The sequence below is a fragment of the Genypterus blacodes genome, unplaced genomic scaffold, assembly GCF_046128005.1.
Source record: "Genypterus blacodes isolate CSIRO-AG114 ecotype Tasmania unplaced genomic scaffold, CSIRO-AGI_Gbla_v1 ptg000062l_1, whole genome shotgun sequence".
Taxonomy (NCBI): domain Eukaryota; kingdom Metazoa; phylum Chordata; class Actinopteri; order Ophidiiformes; family Ophidiidae; genus Genypterus; species Genypterus blacodes.
Window position 1 is genome coordinate 2822501 of NW_027466874.1, and position 23124 is coordinate 2845624.

The window sequence follows — 23124 nt, forward strand, 5'->3', positions numbered from 1 at the left end:
GTTAATGATTGAACAGGCTGGAGAGGGACAAGGTCCAGGTGAGAGGACAGGCGGAGAAAAGGCGAGAGAGAAAGAGAGGCCGAACACGAGACACAAGCAGAGAGCGAAACACGGGGAAACACTGATTATACTGGAAATGACATTTTACTTGAGAGACCTAATACAAGAACATTTAAACGTTTAAAGACACCGCCCCCCCCGTCCTTCTTTACCTTTGGTTTCTTCCCAAACAGCCACAGCTTGTTCTTGGCTTTGCCCATGGAGTGTTTGGGGTCGGGTCTGGGCCCGGGCCCCCCCTCTCGCTCCCTGTCTCTGTCTCGCTCTTTGGGGGTGGTGCTGATGATCCCGTCTGAACCCGTCCTGCTCAGGTTCTGACTGAAGTCCTCGAAGGGGAAGTCGCCCGGTGGCTCGAAGCCCGACTTGAAGGATTCCACCACGATGGACGAATCCTGTGAGGAAAGAGGGGGGGAGAAGACAGGAAGTGACCACGCCGTGTAAACAGCCCCTCCGCTTTCTTTAAGATCGTCCTGCTCCAACCTCCACCCGTACGCACCCGTCGTTCATCCACAGCTTTGGCGGCGGAGACCATTCCTTCTAGGCATTTGGAGATGATGGGTACGACTCGCCGCTCCGCCTCGGCAAAGCTCCGAAACGTCTCTCCGAGCTTCACCGTCCGCCGCTCGTCCATGTCCTGCAGATTCTACCAGGCACAAACGAGAGGGAGGTCAGGTCGGCTGTCGTGTCCTCCTGAGGGACGCATCTCTCTCTCGCTGGTGTGACACGCTCGGGGGGTTTACCTTGAAGATGTGAGGGATGGCGTTGTTGAAATGTTTCCACTGCTCTGCGTTGAAGTTCTGCAGCTGGGCGGCGTACTCGTTCTTGCTCTCGTCGGCCGTGTGAGTCCGCATGTACAGCTGGGATTTGGCCTGTGGCAAAGATACGGACCCAAACGTTAACTCATCGCCATCATGCACAGATGCTACATGAGGGGGAAATTTCTGCTTATATTTCCCTTAACAGCCTTTAAACTTCTGCCTTAACAGGAAGTTTGAATTCGACAGAAGTTTGAATTAAGGTCATACGGGTCGTGATGGAGGTCGGGTCGTTTCTGGCCTGCTGAGCGGTGAGGATCTCTGCGTGGAACGAGATGTTTTCCTTTGAATTCGAGCTAAATCTAACACGTCTACACTCAGTGGAAAAGGGAGCGACGGGGTAATTCAATAGGCGTCATCACACACTGGCGAGCTCAAGCAAAAATGTTAAGAATTACGGTACACGGCCGAAGTGAGTGTCTCTTTAAAGTGTCTGAAGTAAACGTGTGTGTATATCTTGTGTATCTTGTTCCTTCAGTGAAGAAGTTGTTTGCCATTTTTCCACCACTGACTATAAAAAATATTTCCACTGATAACAAAACAAAAAAAGGAGAAGCAGACGAGCGTTCATCACGGCGGCTCAGAGGCAAACTTGTGATTTACGGCGCTCGTGTTGCATTCAGGGGCCTCCGTACCTTCTCCACGTCCGACTTGGTGGCGTTGATGTCGTTATCTAAGCGGTCGTAGGACAGCTGGGACTTCTCGGCTTCCTTACACTCTCTCTCAAACTTCTTCTTACTCTGTCAAAAAAGAGGCAGAAAATACATTTATGACAGCTCGTCTTCTGTGAATGAAAATAGAAGCGGCAAAAGAGAGAGAGAAAGAGAGAGAGAGACACGCACACATGGACGAGGCTGGATGGATGGTTTCCTTCCTGCCAGCCCATCTGGGTTGCATTAGTAAGGAAGGAAACGCTGTGAATAGCTGAGACGTTACAGTCCACTCACTGGGTCACTGTTAGACACGTCACTGCAGACCACACTCACCCGTGTGTGTGTGTGTGTGTGTGTGTATGTGTGTTACCTGATCGACGCACGATTAACCAGCAGATGGGTTTGATCGTTAACCAGTGACCAGAATCAGTGATCTGAGGCGAACTCTCACTCTGGAACCATTTCAGGTCATGCGCCGCCAAACTGGAGCACGTGGGCTTTGTTTTGGGAGGGGCTGCTCTACGCTGAGATCTGTGTGTGTGTGTTTGTGTGCGTCTTGGCCCTGTCCTTTGTCCCTGTACATGGGGCAGTGTGCCAAGAGGAGCAAAATGACCCCCGCTGTCCTCTCAAGCTCGGGAACAAAAGCTTCCATACTAATAAAGATTCTATCATTTCAAGGTCCTTTTGATGACGTCACTTTGTCACGGGGTGAAGGAAGCACGACGGCGTGATGTTTGTTCAAGTCACGACGCCGCTCTTCACTCAGTGTTGACATAAGTGGTATCGTGGGGGAAAGTGTGTCGCCATTCATGTGTTGTTTGCATAGAAAACATGTACAAGTCTCACTGATCCTGACACGGAACTTTCACATGAAGACGCTTCAGATCCCTCCTTCTATCCCTCCTTCCTCCTCCTTCCTTCACTTACGTTATCCATCTGTTTCCAGCACTGATCCAAATTCTGCTGAGCCTTCCTGCCCTCCTGTAGATGCTGTTCATTTACAAACAAACAAACACACACAGAGACACACACACACACACACACAAAGACAAAAACAGAAAAATACATTTATATATGTAAGAAATACATCCATAGACGTTGAAACAACAATTAACTGGGACTGAAGCTGTTGTTGTCACGGTTACACAGTCACGGATTAGCTCAGTGACCCACTGACACTCGAACACGCCAAGAGCACACATTACAAACTACATACTGTGGTTATTGCAACAAACAGAAACATATAACAGAAATATGACAGAAACCAGACGTGACTAATGACTTATCAAACTGAATGATGTCGCTATGAAACATGAAATCTGGAGCCGTGTTTCACGAATGATGTCGTGCTTTCGGAAGCAACTTTTAGCGACAAAGAGAAACATTAAAGACGAGACGGGTGTGATGAGGAAGCAGGCGATGTCACGGTTCAGGTGACTTCATTACACACACTGTTCCTGTTATAGCCTGGCAATCGAGCTGTATTTCCTGTAGCGCTAACGCCCCTCGTATCTGCTCACCCGGAGAAGATGAACCGCTGCGGTGTTCACATACGGGTTGAGTTTGATCTGAACGAGATATCTGATGAATTGCTTTAAAACTCAAAACAGAAAGGCGCACTTGTCCCTCCGAGGCGTAAGGGTCTGGGGCTTTTAGACATTATGGCAATCAGCAGATGGCTCAAGTGGTGGACAGCAGATGGCGAGCGTTACTTGGCATAAACGCCAAAATGAAAACAAATGTATGGTGGACAAAAACATGAGCGGCAACTTCCTGGTGTATGAGTGTGTGTGTGTGTGTGGAGGGGGGGGGGGGGGGTGCTGCGTGTACTCACGTGTTTCCGTTCAGCTTTCAGGTCTTGGCTGTACCTCATCAGCTCCCCGTAAACCCTGTGGCCCATCTCCTCCGCCACCACCTCCCGCTGACCGGCGTAGTCGTTCAGCTCGTTCAGGATGGAGTAGAACGACATACAGGAAGTGAACCTAGATGGCAGACGCACACAATATGAGCGAGTCAGAGCCGACCGCCACCTTAAGCAAAGACGAAGGTAAATAAACACGTCCGCGGCGTCTGCTCACCTCGGCTCTTCATCTTTAGAGCGCTTGGGGCAGTACTTCTTCACCAAGTTCCTGTTAGGAGGAGGAGGAAGATAAATATTCACATTTATTTGAGAGGAGGCCATGTCCAGGTAATATCATAGAATAAGTCACGCAGTCTTCTCTTCAGCAAAATACTTCAAGGGTCAAATGTTTTTCATCAAATCCGGATTGGCCTCATTAAGTTTAATACATCCAGAGCACCGTCGCTATGCCAACCGTAGCAAAACCAGGTCATCCCCGGTATCAATGGATCTTCATGTGTATATACAGTGAGGGACGGATGAAAAGACAGGAGTAGAGCCAGCGCGCGCGCGTGTGTGTGTGTGTGTGTGTGTGTGTGTGTGTGTGTGTGTGTGTGTGTGTGTGTGTGTGTGTGTGTGTGTGTGTGTGTGTGTGTGTGTGTGTGTGTGTGTGTGTGTGTGTGTGTGTGTGTGTGTGTGTGTTGCTTTACCGTAGCTGCTTGGCATAGTTTTGCTCTATTTCCAGCCTCTCCTTGACAAATTTTGCATAGCGCTCAAGGAAGTCGATTCCCCACTGAGTGTGTTTGTCCAGGTTATCAAACTGGTCCTGGAAGAGAGAGAGACAGAGAGAGAGACAGAGACAGAGACAGAGAGAGCGAGAGAGAGAGAGAGGGTTTAATCCTTGTGAATTTAACTTGATGAAACAGCTGTAAAACGATCTCTAAAGAATCACAACCCACCAACTCCTCTGCTTGCCACAAAATGCAACCAAATGTTCAAAAACAAGCCTGAGTCAGATCATTATGTACTGAAGCTTGACGCCCGCTCGTCTCTCCCAGCACGCCTTCACCGGGACACAGGCGCGTCACACAGTGGGCCATGCAGTGTCGGCGCCTTATGGGTTAATATATGTGAGAGTTTAGCTGAATATTTGCGGTTGATCTGCGTTTGATCTCTGCAGGATTAAAATTCACGGTGAGGGGACTCGGCCTGTCTGACTCAGTCTGGATTTTGTCTCGTCTTCCTACAAATCAAACACACATGTCAGTGACTCAGCATTTCCTGTCCCGCTTTGTACACACACACACACACACACTCTATAATAGACGCCACCATCCAGGACAAATACAATCAAGCGTCCTTCCTCCTTTACTTCATTGCTCCCTCCCTCCCTCACTCTTTCATCTCACTTCATGCACATTCATGGAACGACTCCACACCGCAAACCAGCGCCTGAGAGGAAACAAATCTGCCTCCTGTCATGTGCTTTCATTCAGAAGAACGTATGACAAATGATTCCATAACGCTACATTCAAATAAATTCATTCTCTCAACAAGGCACCCCTGTGTGTGTGTGTGTGTGTGTGTGTGTGTGTGTGTGTGTCTTCAGGGTAGATATACTGACAACAATGGCTCTGCTCAACTGGAAAAACTTCATTTACACCCCCTGTGCACACACACTCACACACACCACACACAGACGCTCAGGATTATAGCGGGTGATTTTTTGTCAGATGTCTATTTGTACTGACACCAAGCAATCGCCACCCCTCCTCCCACTCTGGGTGTGTGTGTGTGTGTGTGTGTGTGTGTGTGTGTGTGTGTGTGTGTGTGTGTGTTGGATTTTGCATCGCTCAAGCAAAAGATTTACAGTTAGAACTCAAGTTGTGTTTGGGTACTACAGCTTAAAATACTACAATATTTAGATTTGTACATTATACGGCACTAGTGTGCATTACACTCCGGAGAGGACAATCTAACCTATTATTATTTGTAACTGTGGACTGAAATGAAGATACCACTGGATTGTGTTACCCAGCGACCACGACAACACACCGTCTACCTTTATGAGTGTGTGTGTGTCAACAAAACAAAGACCTGGACGGACCAAATAAGGGTCACCGAGGGAAATATGAGCCCGCTGACCTCCTCGTCTTATCAACACAGAGACGGCAGAGAGGCGTCCAGACACGCCACCTTCAGCCTGACGAGGAGGAACGGCCATCAGGGCTTAGTGGACAAGTGGATACAGGGTGACGTGGCAGGCAGGCATGCTAAAGTGTATTTCATTAAGGAAATATGCTACAAGCGGAAGGATTACGCCATTTTTTTATTCAATAATATATGTGAGTGTGTCACAGAGGGATTTCTTTTCTCTTTGTTGTTGCTCTTTTGTTGGATGACATTAATGTTCCAGCATTTTTGTGTGAATGTGATATCATTATGTGGTTCTTTGTTCCGGAATCAGCAATTTAGCCGTCCTTCTTGCTAAAATGTCCTTTAAAATTCACAAAACACACTACTTAATTACACCTGGTGGCTTAAATTATAAACTGCTTACATTAAAGTTCTCAATATATGATAGCATCTGTGGGGGAGGGGTGGATTGAATCTGTTTCCAGCAGGCTGTCACTGAGACAAACTGAGTGGTTTCTTAAAGAACAGAAATCGAAGGGCGTCAGACTGCAGCCAACAATCAAACATGCTGACTGGATCAAACCACTGTGACAAAAACAAAGCAGGTCACCAGCATGGAAACACAAACAGCAGTGAGTCAAGTATGAAAGGGCTGAAGCGTGAGAAGGTTCAACCATGCCTACAGACAAGTTACTAAGACAAAGAGTCTATAAAGCACATAAAGAGGATCTGTATCTTCATCATATATAGTGATTGTAAATGCCTCCTTTTGTATTTCCAGCATACACACAAACACACACAGACACACACACATCCAGCTCCTTTGATCCGTCTGTGGTTGCGTCAGCCTTTCTGATGGTGTCCATGAATAAGTAATGAGGGTATGAGCTCATCCTGCCGCTTATGGCAAAGCTTCAGCACAGACCGAGCGGCTCACTGGGGAGATGACAGCATCAACAGGGCTCCTCCCGCTTACATGAGGAGGAGGATGAAGAGCAGGAGGAGGAGGATGGTAAAAAGCGTGCCTGGCTCATGATCTCACATTAGACAGACCACGCTGCTGCTGCTGCACCTGCAGGGCTTCAGACAGGACCTTCTGTTCAGTCCACTTCCTTCTTCCTTCTTCTTTATTCCTTCTTTATTTATCTCAATATAATCACCTAATGTGGTTTCATTTTCACTATCGTTCTATGAGTTATTTTAATCAGTCATATCTGCTGTCTGGTACGGCAGCGGGGGAGACGTTGGTATGGACCTCAGACAGGCTGCAGGGTTTGGACACAATTTAATTTCCTCTCCTTTTCACTACTTAGATTTCTTTCCTCTGCGACCCGCCCTCATTCTCAACTCTACCTGTGGCTGATTTTGGATAGCGTATTAGATATGTTCAAGTTCTGGCTGACGTGAAGGAATAATCTTTACCTGCACACAGATTCATTCAGGTAGTAAGTTTACGATTAGTATGGTTTAGTTTTTAAATTGTCTCCTTTACATCAGAATTGGATTTAGAAGCACTTTTGCCTTAATCACAGTTTGGACAAACCTGAACGTTCGGGTTGTCAAAAGCAGCGCAGCATCAAAAGTCTTGTGATGGAACTTCATTGAATATCTATCTTATGTCCCACAGTATGGACTCTCAGTATGGATTTACTCTCGTGAGGTTCTGGGGGTGTTCGGATTTTATTCTGAGCAATCGAAGCAGGAAAAACTATTTGAAAAAGAAAAGTTGATACAGAAGCAGAACATCATATGGTGTCATCTAACATCATTCTGTCCGAGATCATCATGAATGTAAGTTTGGTATTAACACGTCCTGAGCTGGAGGCCAACAAATGTGTGTCTGCTCCACAGATCAAACTCCCAAACGACACAATAACCACCCTAATGAGTCTGGATCCCAGAGCGACGGACTAGATTATTCATTTGGCTCCACATGAGGAACGCCGGAGATGCTCTGTCTGGAGATTCCACTGTGTTCTGTTCAGCCTGATAACCAATGAGACGGTTGCACAGCTTCCCCCGGCCAATCGGGCGGCCAGACAGCCTGTGTGCATTCCATGGGACACGGCGAGGTTAATTAACATAGAAACTGCTGCTAGGACAATACACTAATTACACACTATGGCATTCCACAGTGTAAACACACAAACACACACACACACACACACACACACACACACACACACACACACACACACACACACACACACACACACACACACACACACACACACACACACACACACACACACACGGCAAGAACGGAGTGGGAAATGTCAACTTGTCTGAAACCCTGGCATCAACCTGAAGACCCCCGGGCTTTGTCTGCACTGCGTGTGTGTGTGTGTGTGTGTGTGTGTGTGTGTTTACCATGTCTGTCTGTGTTCATCTTCCTTGAAAACAACAGACAAGAATGTGTCAACAGAGTGGGGACAAGCTGTGTGTGTGAGTGTAAGTGCGTGCGTGTGTGTGTGTGTGTGTGTGTGTGTGTGTGTGTGTGTGTGTGTGTGTGTGTGTGTGTGTGTGTGTGTGTGTGTGTGTGTGTGTGTGTGTGTGTGTGTGTGTGTGTGTGTGTGGAGGGAGGTGGGCTGTGCCATTTGGAGATAAATTCCAGGAAGGGATGTAAGAAAAAGAAGTAACGATGAAGAGATAACTGAGAGGAGCTGTGAGGTCCTGATTCTGTCACACAGCAACATAGAACTTCCTTTATTCATTTTCAAATTGTCAAATATAAAACTAATATGTATTTTGTAGTTGCTGGGATATTGTGCTGCCTGGTTTCATGCTGTGAACATCTTCATTAAGTGTGAATCACTTTATCTCAACTACATCTGGTTGTTATCTGGCATTATTGATCCCAACATCAATGAGTTAGAAATGGTAGATTTTCAGAATTTTCCATGCTGATGAGTCTCTCTTTAGTCTTATACTAATACAGACACTGATCCAAAGATGAAATGATGAACTACACTTACCTATCATAATGTTCTATGTTTATCTGTATTTGGACATAACACATCTCTCATTCATCCACAGTCTCAATCTGTTAACAACCTTTAAACACTGAGAGGAGACATGGAGGCCACAGAGGAGCACACAGTGAGCACTACAGCACGTAACACACACGTCACACACACTGTATAACCTGATGGGTTTTACTACTCTGATGTGAATCTGAGCCATGCAGTTTCTTTCCGGGAGCATCTGGGTTTGGAACGGACTTGGATTTGTTGCTTCAGGTTGTTGTTTTCAAAAGTTTCCCTCTTGCCATCTATGGGCAAAAACGCACAGGGGCGCTGACGCACGCACGCACGCACGCACACGCACGCACGCACGCAGGCAGGCACACACACACACACACACACACGGTTCTCAGGGCCGGTACATTATTCTGATTAATGATTCTATTGAGAGCTTGTGCAGATTTTCTTAAGACATTCACTGAACAAGCCGCCATACAAAGTACTCGAGTTTACCAACATCCTGTTCTAAAACACGACACAGGGAGACAGTTTCCTTATTGGGAATTTAACCTGTCTAGTCTATCCTTTACGTTTCCCTCCATATGTCCCTGGTTGTTGAGAGGTTTCCCTGGTTATGGTGGCGTGGTGGAGGGTCGGATGAGGGTCTGCACAACCTGATGAGTCTCACAGAGTTCTCACAGTCTGACGCAGATTAGTCTCATCTCGGTGCGTCACGTATCACATTATAAAAACAGAGCGTTGACTGATCGTCTGCTCTGCTGCCGGGTTCGTCTTCTCTTCTCTGCAAGACGTGCGACCCTGAGAATACAAAAGCTTCAAAGGAACACGATAACATTGAACCGTCCTTCTCTTAGATTCAATTATAAAGACGGAGCGTTGAAGACATCAGAGGAACGCAAAATAAAGTTGAGTCTCTGTTTGAAAAGGGGCTTCTGCGGGCCGCAGGAAGGGCCACAATCCACATACCGTATAGTTTGCAATAAAATCAAGCAAAGAGGCCGACGGAGGGGATGGTACATTCAGCCTCTAAATCAGAGCTGCAGGGACCATGGAGGTTTATGTGCTGCTCCAAAAACAAAAGGAGGTAATGAATTAACCAAAGGTTTGCCTACCAACCCTTGACCAGACATGTGATATGTGCTCAAATGATGGCAAGAGGAAGAGACAAAGGACAACATTTTGCCCAACGAAGACAGACGTGAGCCTGTTTCTACATGTTGGAAGAATGAAATGTGGGACATGAAACCAGACGACACACAAAGGAGACTACTATTGAATCGATGCTGATCTGGAATCTTTGGAGCTTGTTATTGTTTAGCTGCATTGAGCCGTCTTTCATGTTGTCCATTTACCCAATGACCCCCCCTTCTTCCACAGTCCGTGATGCAGAGGACATCTTATACGTCTGCTAATGCACAGAAAGACAATCTGATCAGACTGGCAGCGTATCACTGTAATCTCTCCTGACAGACTCTCTGCTGTTATTAAGGATCGTATGCCGCCGGTGCTTTTAGTTGTTTAAGTGGACCTGCATGATCTCAGCCGCTGGTCCAGGAGGACAGAAGTTGGGAGTCTGAGAAAAACATCAGACTGAGCCTCAAATCTTGGTCATCACAGTGTTTTTCTGGTAGAATAACAACACACACACACGCAGTAAAACAAGAGGGGAGAGGGGGGTTCTGCTTGGTTACTTTCAAAGTGGAAGTTGAGTCGAGTGTGTGTCTCCAGCTGAGGGCTCTCACGTCAAACTGAGATTCATATCAAAGCAGCTTGAATCATTCATGCTCCCGTCCGGATATCGACTCCAACAGCTGCCGTGATGGATCAGCGTCCACTCCTGATGGTGAAATGTATTTGTGTGTTTCGGGCCGCACGAGTGTGCTTTTCTCTCAGGCAGCTCGAGGGGAACCTCAGAGAGGACCCATCAGCAGCCGGGGCAGTTAAACATTAACTTAACCCTGGTGCAGAGGGGCGCCGCTGCACCATATAACAACCACAGAGGCTCTATTCTCTCATAAACACTGCTGCTTAGTGACACAACCATAAAGAGAATCACCGCAGACACAAAGTAACATTACGACTCATGTTCCTGTTTGAATTTACAATTTTACCCCCACGAGATCGAGAAACTGAAATAGTCATAATTCCAGCGTCAATCTGTCTCTAATCAGACTATAAATATGTGGAACATGCTGGAAAAGGTGTCAAGTAGCACAACCTGACGAACACAAACACGCCGCCTCTGCTGCTGTTGGTGCAACAACGGAGTTTTTTGCAAATGAAAAGATAGTTGTGTTTTTTTGCCACAGCAAAAGACTGAGATGATGTTTAACACTCACACAGTCAGAAGCAGTTACATAAGAAGACAAACGTCGTTAAAAAGAACACGTGCAGCCATAAACTTTACACTTTAACTCATCTGCAGGCTGATGCGTCACGCCTTCGCTAACGGCGGAAAGAAGACGGCGTGAACGCTCCTGATCCCGAGAGGAGGAAGAGGGCGGGGCGGGGCGGGGGGGGGGGGGGGGGGGGGGGGGAGCAAACATGTGTGTGTCATGTGTCACCGTCTTCAAATCATCTGACCTCCTTCACCACAGTGAAGTCTCTGTTCCAGCCGGCCCCGGCCGCGCTCCCTCTCTTACACGCCTACAGACGCAACAGGAAACGGTTTATACACTCGCGTCTAACAGCTTTATAAAGATAACAGGCTGATACTTTGTTGATCCTTGAGACGGAATGACAATCATCTGCAATACGTTCAAACCTATAAAACCATTGCTGGTGTATCATCGTGACATCCACAGCTCAGAAATGACTCGCCATCTTCTTGTACATAGAAGATCACTGGCTATACTGAAATATGTCAATCAAATCAATCACATTACATATGATGTCATTGAATGTTGGAACGTCAACATGTGGCTCTGTGTTTCCACTGAACAGAGATGATCCTCTGCCAGCACAGAGGGCCTGACTCCCCTACATGTCCACTACATTTCATTCGAGTGCCTGGAAAATACACACACACACACACCTGGGCACACCCGTTTGTGGCTAGTAGCTAGTCAGGTTTCATAGCAACCTGATCCGCTCTATTGTAATGTTCTCCTGCCGCTTCACACACAACCTGACCAGACTGGTTAGACGAGAGAGAGAGAGAGAGAGAGAGAGAGAGAGAGAGAGAGAGAGAGAGAGAGAGAGAGAGAGAGAGACTAATTAAGTAAGACTAATTTAGTCTTCTATGAGTATTCCTCCTATCATGTCTTGAGCACTATGAACAACACACTGCTGCTGTCTTCATGTGAAAGGTTGTGAGGTCGTGGTGATGTTAAGGTCACGAAGCGTTACAATGTTGGTGCACGATTCAACGGAGCGGCCGAGAAACTAAGGATGGCCGCCCGCTCCGCCTTGGAGATCAGAACAGCGCTCCTGAACATTTCCCTCCAGCCAGCCTCGGCCCAAACACATTCTTCCCAGCGGCCCCGCCTGTCTGAGCCAACAGAGCCATAAACCCCAAACGCTAATGTGTCTGTCTCAGAGATCAGATGAGGGGACCAGACGGGAGGACCTGTCCTCTACTCTCCACGTGAACAATCGGAGACACAAGAGCTGCAGCTCAGATCACAGAGTTATGTTATCCAGTGAAATTCAGCGTCTATTACTGTCAAACTGTACAAGATTTGTGTATACTACACCTAAACGTAATGTATTTAAGAGAAGTTAAGAGGTACTTTCTGTCAAAACATGGTGCTTACAGGTAGGTGAGGTGAGTCTGTCTTTGTAGAGACAAACAGTAACGACTTATGTTCTAGTTAACTGCATTTATCTCGTTTTTATCTCGATTTTGAAAGTTTAGAAATCTGTTGGATGCTTCTTCTTATCTGTTATTCATGTCAACCAACCAGCAGGTCGCACAGCAAAAGCCCATGTGTTCGCACGTGTTGCAAAGATACGACATGAAAGACTGCGGGTGAGACGTTCTGAGGATGAGCCGGAGTTGGAGGACGAGTCTGACCCTCGTCTCAACCCCTGGTTTGGCGGGCTGGACTCCCTGACGCAGCAGGTCCAACAGCAGATTTCCTGGTTCGCTATCTGATCTTAAAAGACGTCCTAACAAAGGGATGCCTGTTCTTTTCAGGCCAGAGGAGGATGGGCTCACCTCACTGCGAGTCTGCCAGGGGCCACATGTGTCTCAGGGATGACATCAGTTCACACAATCATCAGGTTTGTGCGAGGCTACATGTCTGTTTTCCACTGTTCCAACACCAGCGCAGTGGAAAACAGACAGCCGGCATGTGGTGGGGTTGGGTGCTATTCTGTCACATACATACACACACACAAACACACACTCTTACAGATGGAGAGCAGCTTTATGAACATGCTGCAAAGCAGAACAGGAAGAATAGGGTTCCATGTGGTAGTAGGATGAGGAACTGGATGACTACACAAGCATCCAGACACACACACACACACACACACACACACACACAGATGGCTAACTTCAGCCATCCTCACTATCCTCACTATTAGCCAGAGTATTTCCTGTGTGTGTGTGTGTGTGTGTGTGTGTGTGTGTGTATGAAAGGACAGGATGTGATTGTGACTGTATGTGCTCAACAATCCAGTAGACTGTGTCATCAGACCACATGTGTGAAGGGCTGCGTTTACACACACACTCACACAACCTCATTCATCGCTCAAGAAAAAACACCACAAGAGTCATGATTTATCTAAGTGCCCTAATAACGCTGGGGATTTACCATGAGGTTGCCAACATGAGGTGTGTGTGTGTGTGTGTGTGTGTGTGTGTGTGTGTGTGTGTGTGTGTGTGTGTGTGTGTGTGTGCTGACCATGACACCTTCTCCAGGCTGTGCTTGTGCTGGTTAGTGCGGTGGACTGCAGGCGATGACACAGTGGTTGAGTGTTGCCATGTTGTGTTGGCACTCTAAGGCCCCTAATACATCACATCAGTGTTTAAGAAATCACTAAATGTGCTGCTGTCTCATAAACATCTTTCATCTTTGAGATCAATAGAACAACTGATCTAATAAGGCATCAAAGAATGTGTCCCTTTCAGTTTTTAGCACGAGCGTGTAAGAGTTACGTTTCCTTATTTACAGAGGAAGCGTCCGGCTGATAGATGATGGTTTACTCCTGTGTACATTAGCGCTCTGACTCCTATAATCCCATCAGAGAATTTGACTCTGCTCATCATGTGGCATCCAGACAGGCAGAACCTTGGCAAAGTGTGTGTGCATGTTCATGTATATGCTGATGACAGCGTGTTCTCCACACTGTGAGTCACGCAGATTAACTATTAACCTCACATCATATGACTGGAGTAGTGCAACTGCTACATCAGGTAGCTTTACTGCCACTGCTTGCTAGTTCGCTCAGTCACAATACAAAGACCACGGCAAACTAGAACTACATTAGCTACAGAGCAGAACATGAAAAAAAATGTACGTTTCATGTTCTTTTTGTGACAACTGGCGCATAAAATTGATTAACAAGTGAAACTCACCTCATCCCTACTGATTAATCCGTTTTGGTGATCAATTCATTAATTAGTTGAATTTGTTCAAATTTTTACTCGATAATTGTCTTATTGTTGTGACCCCTCATCAGCTGATTCAAGAACTGCATGCAAAATAAGTTGTAGGGTCTGAAAACAAAGCCTGAACCCACATTCCAATGAAAACTCCTCCTTTATTTCCAACAACAAACGCGTAAAACCTTCCCGGCTTTCAATCTGGTGCTCAGTATGTCGACTTCCTTTCTTCCACACTGGACTACCTGACATGTTATAGCCCGGGGTAGCCACAGTAACCAGGGGGGTACGCTGTGTACCTCGTGAAGGGGTTACCTAGGTAACCGGCAATCCTCCATGCTGAGCAGCTAGTGAGCATGTGTGTGAATGAACAGCACGGAGCAGAACTGGCACATGGGTCAACTGGGAAAACTCCTCTGCTACTGGACCTAACATGGTTCTCTCAAGGTGCAAACAGTCTACATGCTGGACAGGGAGGGAGACAGAGGGGGGACAAGCAAAACCAGAGGGAGGGGGGTGGGGCTTTCCTAGTTATGCTCACTCCCCGCCCTCCCTCCGTGCATAATGTTTTTATTAATGGCGTGTTTAACGGGGCAAATTCCTGACAAAAGCCACTGTTTCCCATACAGACGCTTGCTGATAAAGTGATGGACAAACACGGCTCATAATAGGATTGACCTGATGCGGTAGCCGAGCGATGAAACTGCTTTTGTACTGCATGTACACAGCAATGTCAACTACATCAGCGGTGGGGGGATGGGGCTCCTCAGAGGCCCTTAAGAGGGTTCCAGTAAGCCCCCCAGCCTGGGGTAGCAACAAGACAAATAGTCTAATTCAGAGTTGGGCAACCTTTGGGGTCAGGGACACCACATGGGGCTGGTCCCTGTGCAGCCGGGGTGACGTGAGAGCGCTAAGAGACGGACGCACTGATCGCCGTTTGATTTGATTTCTAAAGCGGGAATGATGAACATGTGTTAATAGCATTTGAAGTGCGCTCAGTAACAATCTCTATACAACGTGTCTTGAGCTCAAACAGGCACTTGGACGTGGAACACAAAAGAATGGCAAAGTCACACTCAGTTGACAACTCATCATCAAAGAATTTGCGTGACCTCAATTTGTGCATCAACATTCAGGAAATTCGGTTTTCCAGTTGTTAGGCGCTGCGTATGTGACGAGTGTGGGCGGAGACCAGAGCACGGGGGAGGAAACACAACGCTCCCTGCTGAGGCCAGAAAGAAGTCCAGTGTGGAAACAGCCGACAGCGCAGCTTTTTTCTTCGGCATTTGTCTTACATCCACATGTAGTGTATATATTTCCATCCCCTCTCTCAGTCTTGCCCATGTGTAGTCAGCACTATCAGACTATTTCACACGGATATCAGCTGATGTTAGCAGCTGATGGGCAGCAGATGGGCAGCTGACCCTTGCAGCTAACGCGTGTCAATTGGCCTTTAGAATAATTGAATCAAGCCAATTTACAATTTGTAACATTTCAAGCATCCTGGTTTTTACTCTCTTTCTACAGTGACGCCAGTTTGGGAATTCAATACAGGATCAAAAAAGACAAAATACATTTCAATTTTACTCGGGAACTTGTTTTAGAATAGCAGGTTCATGGACCCGGTGTCTCTTAAGGGGTCTGCGAAATCAAATTGGGGCGTTTCAAACTGTTTCCATTCAGTTACGACATGTTGGAAAACTTAAGAGGATGTAAACATTTTTGCCATCGCACAAGAAACAAGAACTACACCCAAGAACTGGACCTAGAACCGGTTCTAGTTAGAGTTTGTGTTTGATCTGACTTCAGAAGAAACTGGAGCAGTCGTAGATTTCACTGGTAGCCCAGTTCCCTCAGATGCGGTCACAATTGTAAACCTGCTCATTTTATTCCCTCCTTTCAATTCTTCTTTCTTTCCCATTCAGTGTTGCAACAAACAAGAAATGCTCCTTCTACACTGACTAAAATGTTGCAGCTACCAGCTCAACCACAGAAGTGTGTAAATAATGGGTAATGACAGCGGAGCAGCAGTCCTCCCCCTGGGTCCGGGAACAGGAATGGTAGCACTGGAAAAATCAAAAACTTCCTGTTTTTGGTGCCAAAGAAGTGCCAAAGGGTTTGGTAGCGTGGAAGTGGAGACGGGCCGAAGTGTCTGTAGGGGAGATATGATTCGATCGCAGGGAGAAAGGGCAGGGTTGGCTCGAGGTAATAAGGAGGAAGGGGGAGGTGATGCAATTATCAAGTCTACAATGGGATAAGAGGTGAGAGCCACATGCTTGATCCAGTCTCCACGCCCTAACAGAGGCGGCTATGGGAATAACACCACGTAGACAAAGAGCCAGATCAGCAAACATGAAACTTAACCACAGGATCAGAGAAGTAGAAAATACACCGGCTGACTGACTGACTGACTGACTGACTGAATGAATGAATGAATATCATAATGTGACAGTCTTGTCTTGCGTTTGGCGGCTTTGTGTTCTGCTGTGTAAAGTGTTCAGCTTGAGTTGGATGGTTGTGGTCTGGTATGGTGTCCACCCTCAGGCCCAATAGCATCGCAGCAGCCGAGCTGAGCAGGTTTAACAGGCAGCTGATGTGTTTAGTACACAGCAAACATGAGGGCATCAGCTGAACATCTAGCAGTGACATCACCACCAGTTGCTGCAGCCTCTTTCAAGGGCCAGACGGACCCAAACAAACGCTGATCTCACTTTGCACTAATGATACAGAACCACACATACGATTTTCAAACAAGTATTTTCATGCATATTTTTGACATTGAATAGAAAATGTCGACTTAAGGTGGAAACATTTTTGTTCAAACAAATGAAATCTGGTAAAACACTTTCACAGAATGTACAAATGTGAATGGAGTCATGCGACATCTCAGCTGGTTCCGTTTTGGCCTAAGAATGGATCTGTGGACTGACCACGAAATCCAAACTGGAAACAGCAGAGGAGTGAAGGAGGAACTGAGGGACGTTCTCTGTCCAGCAAGGAAACGGACGAGTGTGAACCAGTGTGACTTTCCCCATCCTCAACTATTCCTCTACAGCAGCAACACCAACGACAAAGCATCCGCTGTTCCTGGACTCATATGTTCACAGGGTCGGAGGAGGAGGAAGAGGAGGAGGAGGAGGAGACAACAAGGAGACAGGGTCGATTGAGGTGGCTCACAAACAGGAACGCTGTAATCCGCCCTCACGTCCCATCAGAATAGAGTTTATACTCCTATCTGCCAGCAAGTTACAGGCTCTGAAATGAACAGCGGCCAGCCATCCAGCAGAGGTTCAGCATAATGACCGGGTAGCAGATCCGGGGAAAAATTCACCAGAAAAATTTCCAACATCTTCCAACTTTCCACGTGTCCTCGAGTTTGCTTTTTTTTATGTCCTGCTGGCTAATAAAGTAAGTGACTAATAAACATTTGACAGACAAACTCCTGGGAGACCGAAAAACACAGAACGCAGCTGCAGCTCACATCCAGACGGGCTGTGTGAGTCCGAGGAGCCTGGAACCTTTTCTGTCTCTTGTGACTCAGTCTGTACTTCCTGGAAAGACCTTATGTTGCACAACATTGCAAGAATAAATAAAAATGGCAAATAAAAAACATACTTAAACTTCACGACTGTTAATGAGGAATTTCAACAGGGAAACGATCTGAAACTGAAAACGGGAGGTCATGTGGTCGGGACTCACACACACACACACACACACACACACACACACACACACACACACACACACACACACACACACACACACACACACACACACACACACACACACACACACACACACACACACACACACACACACACACACACACAGAGAGACCACGTGGTGACCCATTTAAGACACAGGTTTGATGTATGTGCGATTGTATCCGAATGTAAGGGGAGTCGGAGCGCCAAACAGCTGGATGAGAGGATACAGCTGTGACTGCATCCAGGGAGGGCGGGGGAGGTGGGGGTGATGGGTGAGGGGAAGGAAGAGAGGGACAGTCACCGGGGACACAAGCCGAGGAAGCGCCAAGAGGAAGAAGGCAGCAGCTGTGTGTGTGTGCGTGTGATGAAATTGGGACGAGACTGAATTTGAATCCATTTCACAGGGGTTCTTTTGGGGTATAATTAGTTCCTTCTTTAGAGCGCCAAGCTTAAGATTCTGATTGAATCCTAAATAAGTAAATGAATGATGTCGGCAGTATGTTTATAGAAGGATTACAGACTGAGCAGGATACATATAATGACATAATGTTATTGAGTGGATGATGTTCAATCCGCCTTTTATTCTTCCTGGTGTGAAGTAGAACAGCCAGAAAATCAAACACACTGCAACTGCCATGACACACCAGCTGTAAGTACACACAAGTACAAGTACACACAAGTACACCGAATAATCTAGAAAAAAAAGTAGGCAATTCTGTGAGTGTGACACCACATGAACATGTTTCTGAGGAGAGGATGAGATGGAGAGCCAAGATGTTCAAACGTGACTGACCAATCATGATGCGTTGAGTTTAAGTCGGTTTCTAAACTTCACCATCATTGGCTGTTTCAGGTCGAAAGTGTGTATATGCTACATCGCTACGGGCCATTTGATGCAGAGGATGTGAAGGGGGGGTCCAGTTATAGGCTGTTAAGACCTGCAGAGTGAACATGGCCTGAAGCCTTGGGTTAATGTTTGGATGCGCTTGTTCTGTGTTTGATGTTTAGTTACTACACTGATGGAACACAAGCTGACTATTTCCCCACCGGGATGATTAGAGTTTCATTTAATCCATTAAGTCTGTAAACTCGCTCCCACTCCATCTCCCTTTATTACACCGCCTCCCTGCCTCGTCTTCCTCCCTCCCTCCCTCGTCTTCTTCTCTCGTCTCACGACTCCTTTTCCATCCTGTTTATCCATCTTCCTGCCTGTCTCCATCCATGTTAGCACAACGCTCTTAATTAAGAAAGACAGCCACCCTCACACTCCCTTGGTAGCGCCTACACACACACACCCCAAGTAACTTGACCCGAGGCTTTGAGTGGGACCCAACCAGCAGTCTCACACAAACATGTTGTCACACACACACACACACACACACACACACACACACACACACACACACACACACACACACACACACACACACACACACACACACACACACACACACACACACACACACACACACACACACACACACACACACACACAGTTTGGCTGTGGCGAGTGTAGCAGCTTGTCGCGTGCAGGCCGATGCCTTTGGCCTCAACATGACTTCATCCACACCCGAGAAACAGACTGCTGCTTCAGATCTGTGCTGTGTTCACTCAGTGTGAATGAATGTAAACATCAAGAAGGCTGCCACTGGTCCCAGCAAGAAACATTAGGAGGAAGCCACCACTCGGAGGCACTTTAACGATGAAGAGCAAGCTCATCAATATATAGCCAAGTGTTCAAACTTCACTAAGTTAACCAAGTTAGTCTTTTTTAACTGTTCTGTACTTTGTGCTGTGGTTGTTTATTTTGTCAGTACAAAATAACAACTTGACGCACGTTGGGAATTGATGCCGGTTTTCCCACATTTCCTTTTCTTGGCTGAGAAACAAATCCTCCACAGCTGATATGATTTCATGTAAAGCCAAAAAAACCTGCTCATAACGGGAAACAAGAAAGGCTGAGGAGGTCAAATAAGGTGAGGGTGTGTGTGTGTGTGTGTGTGTGTGTGTGTGTGTGTGTATGTGTCTGCTAGGGGAGATCACAGCCAGCGCAATCACAGGGAGCAGTCAGCAACACACACACACACACACACACACACACACACACACACACACACACACACACACACACACACACACACACACACACACACACACACACACACACACACACACACACACACACACACACACACACACACACACACACACACGGTCACCACTGTAATATCTTTATAGTCTTTATTTAGTTATAATCTCTCAGCTCAATTGGATGGAATTAAAATATTATTGCCACTAAAGTGCTTATTATTCCTTTATTTCACTGGGCTGCTGGGAAATTCAGCTCAACTGTGTTTGATTCATGTGTGGTCACAAATATGAAACCCAAAACTGCATAAACACAACATGCAAATAATCTCGTTGGCTATGCAGTAAGATGTGTAACTTTAGAAGTTACTCCTTCTTTTCTCTTACAGCGTTTTTCCATTTGCTGTGATGATATTTCACAACTTTCTACATATTCCAAGGTTTGTAGAGACACAAACAAAAGAAATCATCTCCATACTAGAAAGGAACTGATTAAAGCTCATAGCTCCTGGTCGGCACCACAATCTGAAGGGTTCTTCCCCGGGCCATAACCTCCTTCACCACCCAGGGATCAGTTCAGTTCAGTTCATTTTCTTAGGGAATTGTTGAGTACTCCTGCTCACAAACAAACCTTCCTAAGCAAAAACACAAACTCCTTGTTGCAAAAAGAGACAAAAAGGATTTACAGGATCAAGAGAGCATCTTTCCGCAGCACCGGAATGTCACCGAGCTGGACACACTCCAGACCTTCATACTCATCTATAAATATCACAAATGGGAATAAGGAGCAGCCTTGTCGAAGTCCGGCGGCCACTTTGAATATGCTTGACTCACAGCCAAGCATGCAAACAACGCTCTCGCTCCGAGTATCAGATGACACTCCCAAGCAACGCCAGCACCCCCATTCTGCCACAGCGTCTCCCACCGGACGCGTCAGGACGCAGCATCAAGTCTACTCCAAATCCACAAAACACATGTCACACAGAGAACAGCAAACTCACAGGATACCTTTAGACCCTACAAGAGACTGTTCACTGCTCCATCTGTGTCAGAGTTCGTCCAGTCAAGTCCTGACAGAAGTCCAACTAATATCCAAAGTGAATCAATGAACAGCCGTCTTCTTTCCTCCACTCTCCCAGCACTTATCCTCGTCTTTCACTCTGGCACATCAGGAGAAACGACCGGCCGTCCGCCTCTTCTTGTCCTCCATTCACACTTGGCTGCCCCACTTCACCCGGCCTCCCGCTCATGGCAGCAGCCAGGCAGAAGCACACACTCCCACGCAGACACACGGTCTCAATTCAGACAACCACTTCCTACTGTATGTGCATCTGTCAGAGGGCAGGAAGCCAGCTCACTAATAGGATGTTCCTGTGTTGCTTTAATGTCTCAGCCTGGACTGCTTCCAAAATGCACCAAACTACACAGAACAAACTGAGGCCGCTGAGATTGGCACAAGGTAATGTGGTACTGTGTGTATATACACTATACTATACCTGTTGAGAGAATTGCACAACCATTATCAGACATACAGACACACAAACTAAATATACAACATTTCAGTTAGGTAGGCAACCTTGTTCAATCCATACAGTGCATTATGATTTATTGTGCAATCCCGAGTCTGCATGAAGCAATGATATTAGGCGCTGATCTGTAAAAGGTTGACGACCCATCAAGTGCTTTAAATCTCCAACAGACAATAATCTGTAATCTGATATGAGACAGCCAATCATCTGTGATCTGACATCAAGCAGCCAACAAATTAATCTCATCAGAGCGCTCAGGGGATTATGGAGCTCCGTCAACCAGTGTGCACTCAGCAGATCATACTGCGCTTCACTGCAGCACTGAACAAAACAAAGCACACATAAAAAGGGAGTTTTATGGGACTAAACAATCATAGAAAACTTCCAAAAATGTGCACAAATTTGAATATGACATTGATAATACTGAAAATCAATGTATGCACTTTCCTGATATGGACATTCTTCCCAACGTGTGTGTTTCACGCAACTGCGTCACCTCTGTAAGAAGCATGTGTGTGTTGTGTTACATATGTACATATGCATTTCAAATCTGTGTGATTGTAAGTGACTGCATGTGATTGCATGGAATTTGATCTTATCTTATCTTAAAAGGTTCACAACACAACACCTACACACTCCCAGTGTCATCGAGTCCCGTTCTGCTCAAAAAACAGACTGAAAGAGCTCAAACAGTGATGTAATTGTAGTACATGGTGATCTATTATGTCGGCCTATATTCAATCATTTTTAGTTTAGAGTTATTTGATTTCCAACAATTTTGTGAGAATGTGTTATCTTTATTTACTATAGCTGGTAATAAACTTAAATCTCCTGCCTCAGCACTGCAGCTGCCACTACTGATCCAACTAATTTGAGGGATTTTGGCAAAAGTGGTTCTTTATGTCATCAGTCAGTAGAAGACCCATTATTACATTCCCTCATACTCTCAAATATCTACATCTACAAGAAGCATGAATTGGTTTTGTAAAGAAGTTATAAACGGTTATTGTGTCAAATGTAATCGCTCAGATGTCTGATCATCTCCAGTCTGTCCATCTGTCTCAGCTGGCTGCTGGCGTCTCTTTCTGTGGACCAACACATGGAGAGATCCTCTCCAAACTAACAGAAGGTGGGGGACACAAATGGGACATGTGCATCCAAAAACCAAAATCCTGAAGAAAAAATCTCACATCAGAACATTCCAGTGTGTTTTTGCACCACAGAACAGCTCACACTTGTGTTTTTGTTTCTGGTCGTGATACATTCAAGGGCTGAGTAAGCAGAAAATTAGCTTACATTTAAACTACAGTAACTGCACATAATAACCACCAAGGTCAGCTTACAGTAGGAGTATCAGTGAAGTATTACCTCCTCTCACCCAAACCCCCCTCCTCCCTCACACGCACGCACACTCACACACACCTAGTTGCATCTAGGCAGCAACACCCCAATAGTATATACTCATGCTCACTGCAGCATCTTATAAAAACAAAAAGCCTATGCTGTAGTTACTTTAGATAAAAGTAAAACAAAAAGCTTTTAAACACATTTGACACATTAGGCTTGTGTAAATGGACACACACACACACACACACACACACCCAAAGATAACCCTGATACTGTATTTCACAAAGATCAGTGCAGCTCGATTATGACTCAATGGGAATGAAATGTGATATTCTAATCTGGCTAGTAGTGGTAATAAATAGAAATGAAGACTCAGGACAGTTTAAGAGTCGTTGGCGGACGGTTCTATTTGTTTTG

General features: G+C 46.1%; 1 protein-coding gene across 3 annotated transcripts in view; it reads right to left on the bottom strand.

Moving 5' to 3' along the window:
• The window catches only part of fnbp1l (formin binding protein 1-like), a 33354-nt gene that overhangs the window by 9396 nt on the left and 834 nt on the right, over window positions 1-23124 (bottom strand). For all 3 annotated transcript variants that reach the window (XM_076154499.1, XM_076154498.1, XM_076154496.1), the window contains exons 2-9: window positions 4076-4191; window positions 3604-3654; window positions 3360-3507; window positions 2453-2515; window positions 1508-1612; window positions 798-926; window positions 554-700; window positions 213-449 (exon numbers count right to left, since the gene is read on the bottom strand). In XM_076154499.1, the coding sequence (XP_076010614.1) occupies window positions 213-449; window positions 554-700; window positions 798-926; window positions 1508-1612; window positions 2453-2515; window positions 3360-3507; window positions 3604-3654; window positions 4076-4191 (996 nt within the window). The remainder of the gene's footprint in view (window positions 1-212; window positions 450-553; window positions 701-797; window positions 927-1507; window positions 1613-2452; window positions 2516-3359; window positions 3508-3603; window positions 3655-4075; window positions 4192-23124) is intronic.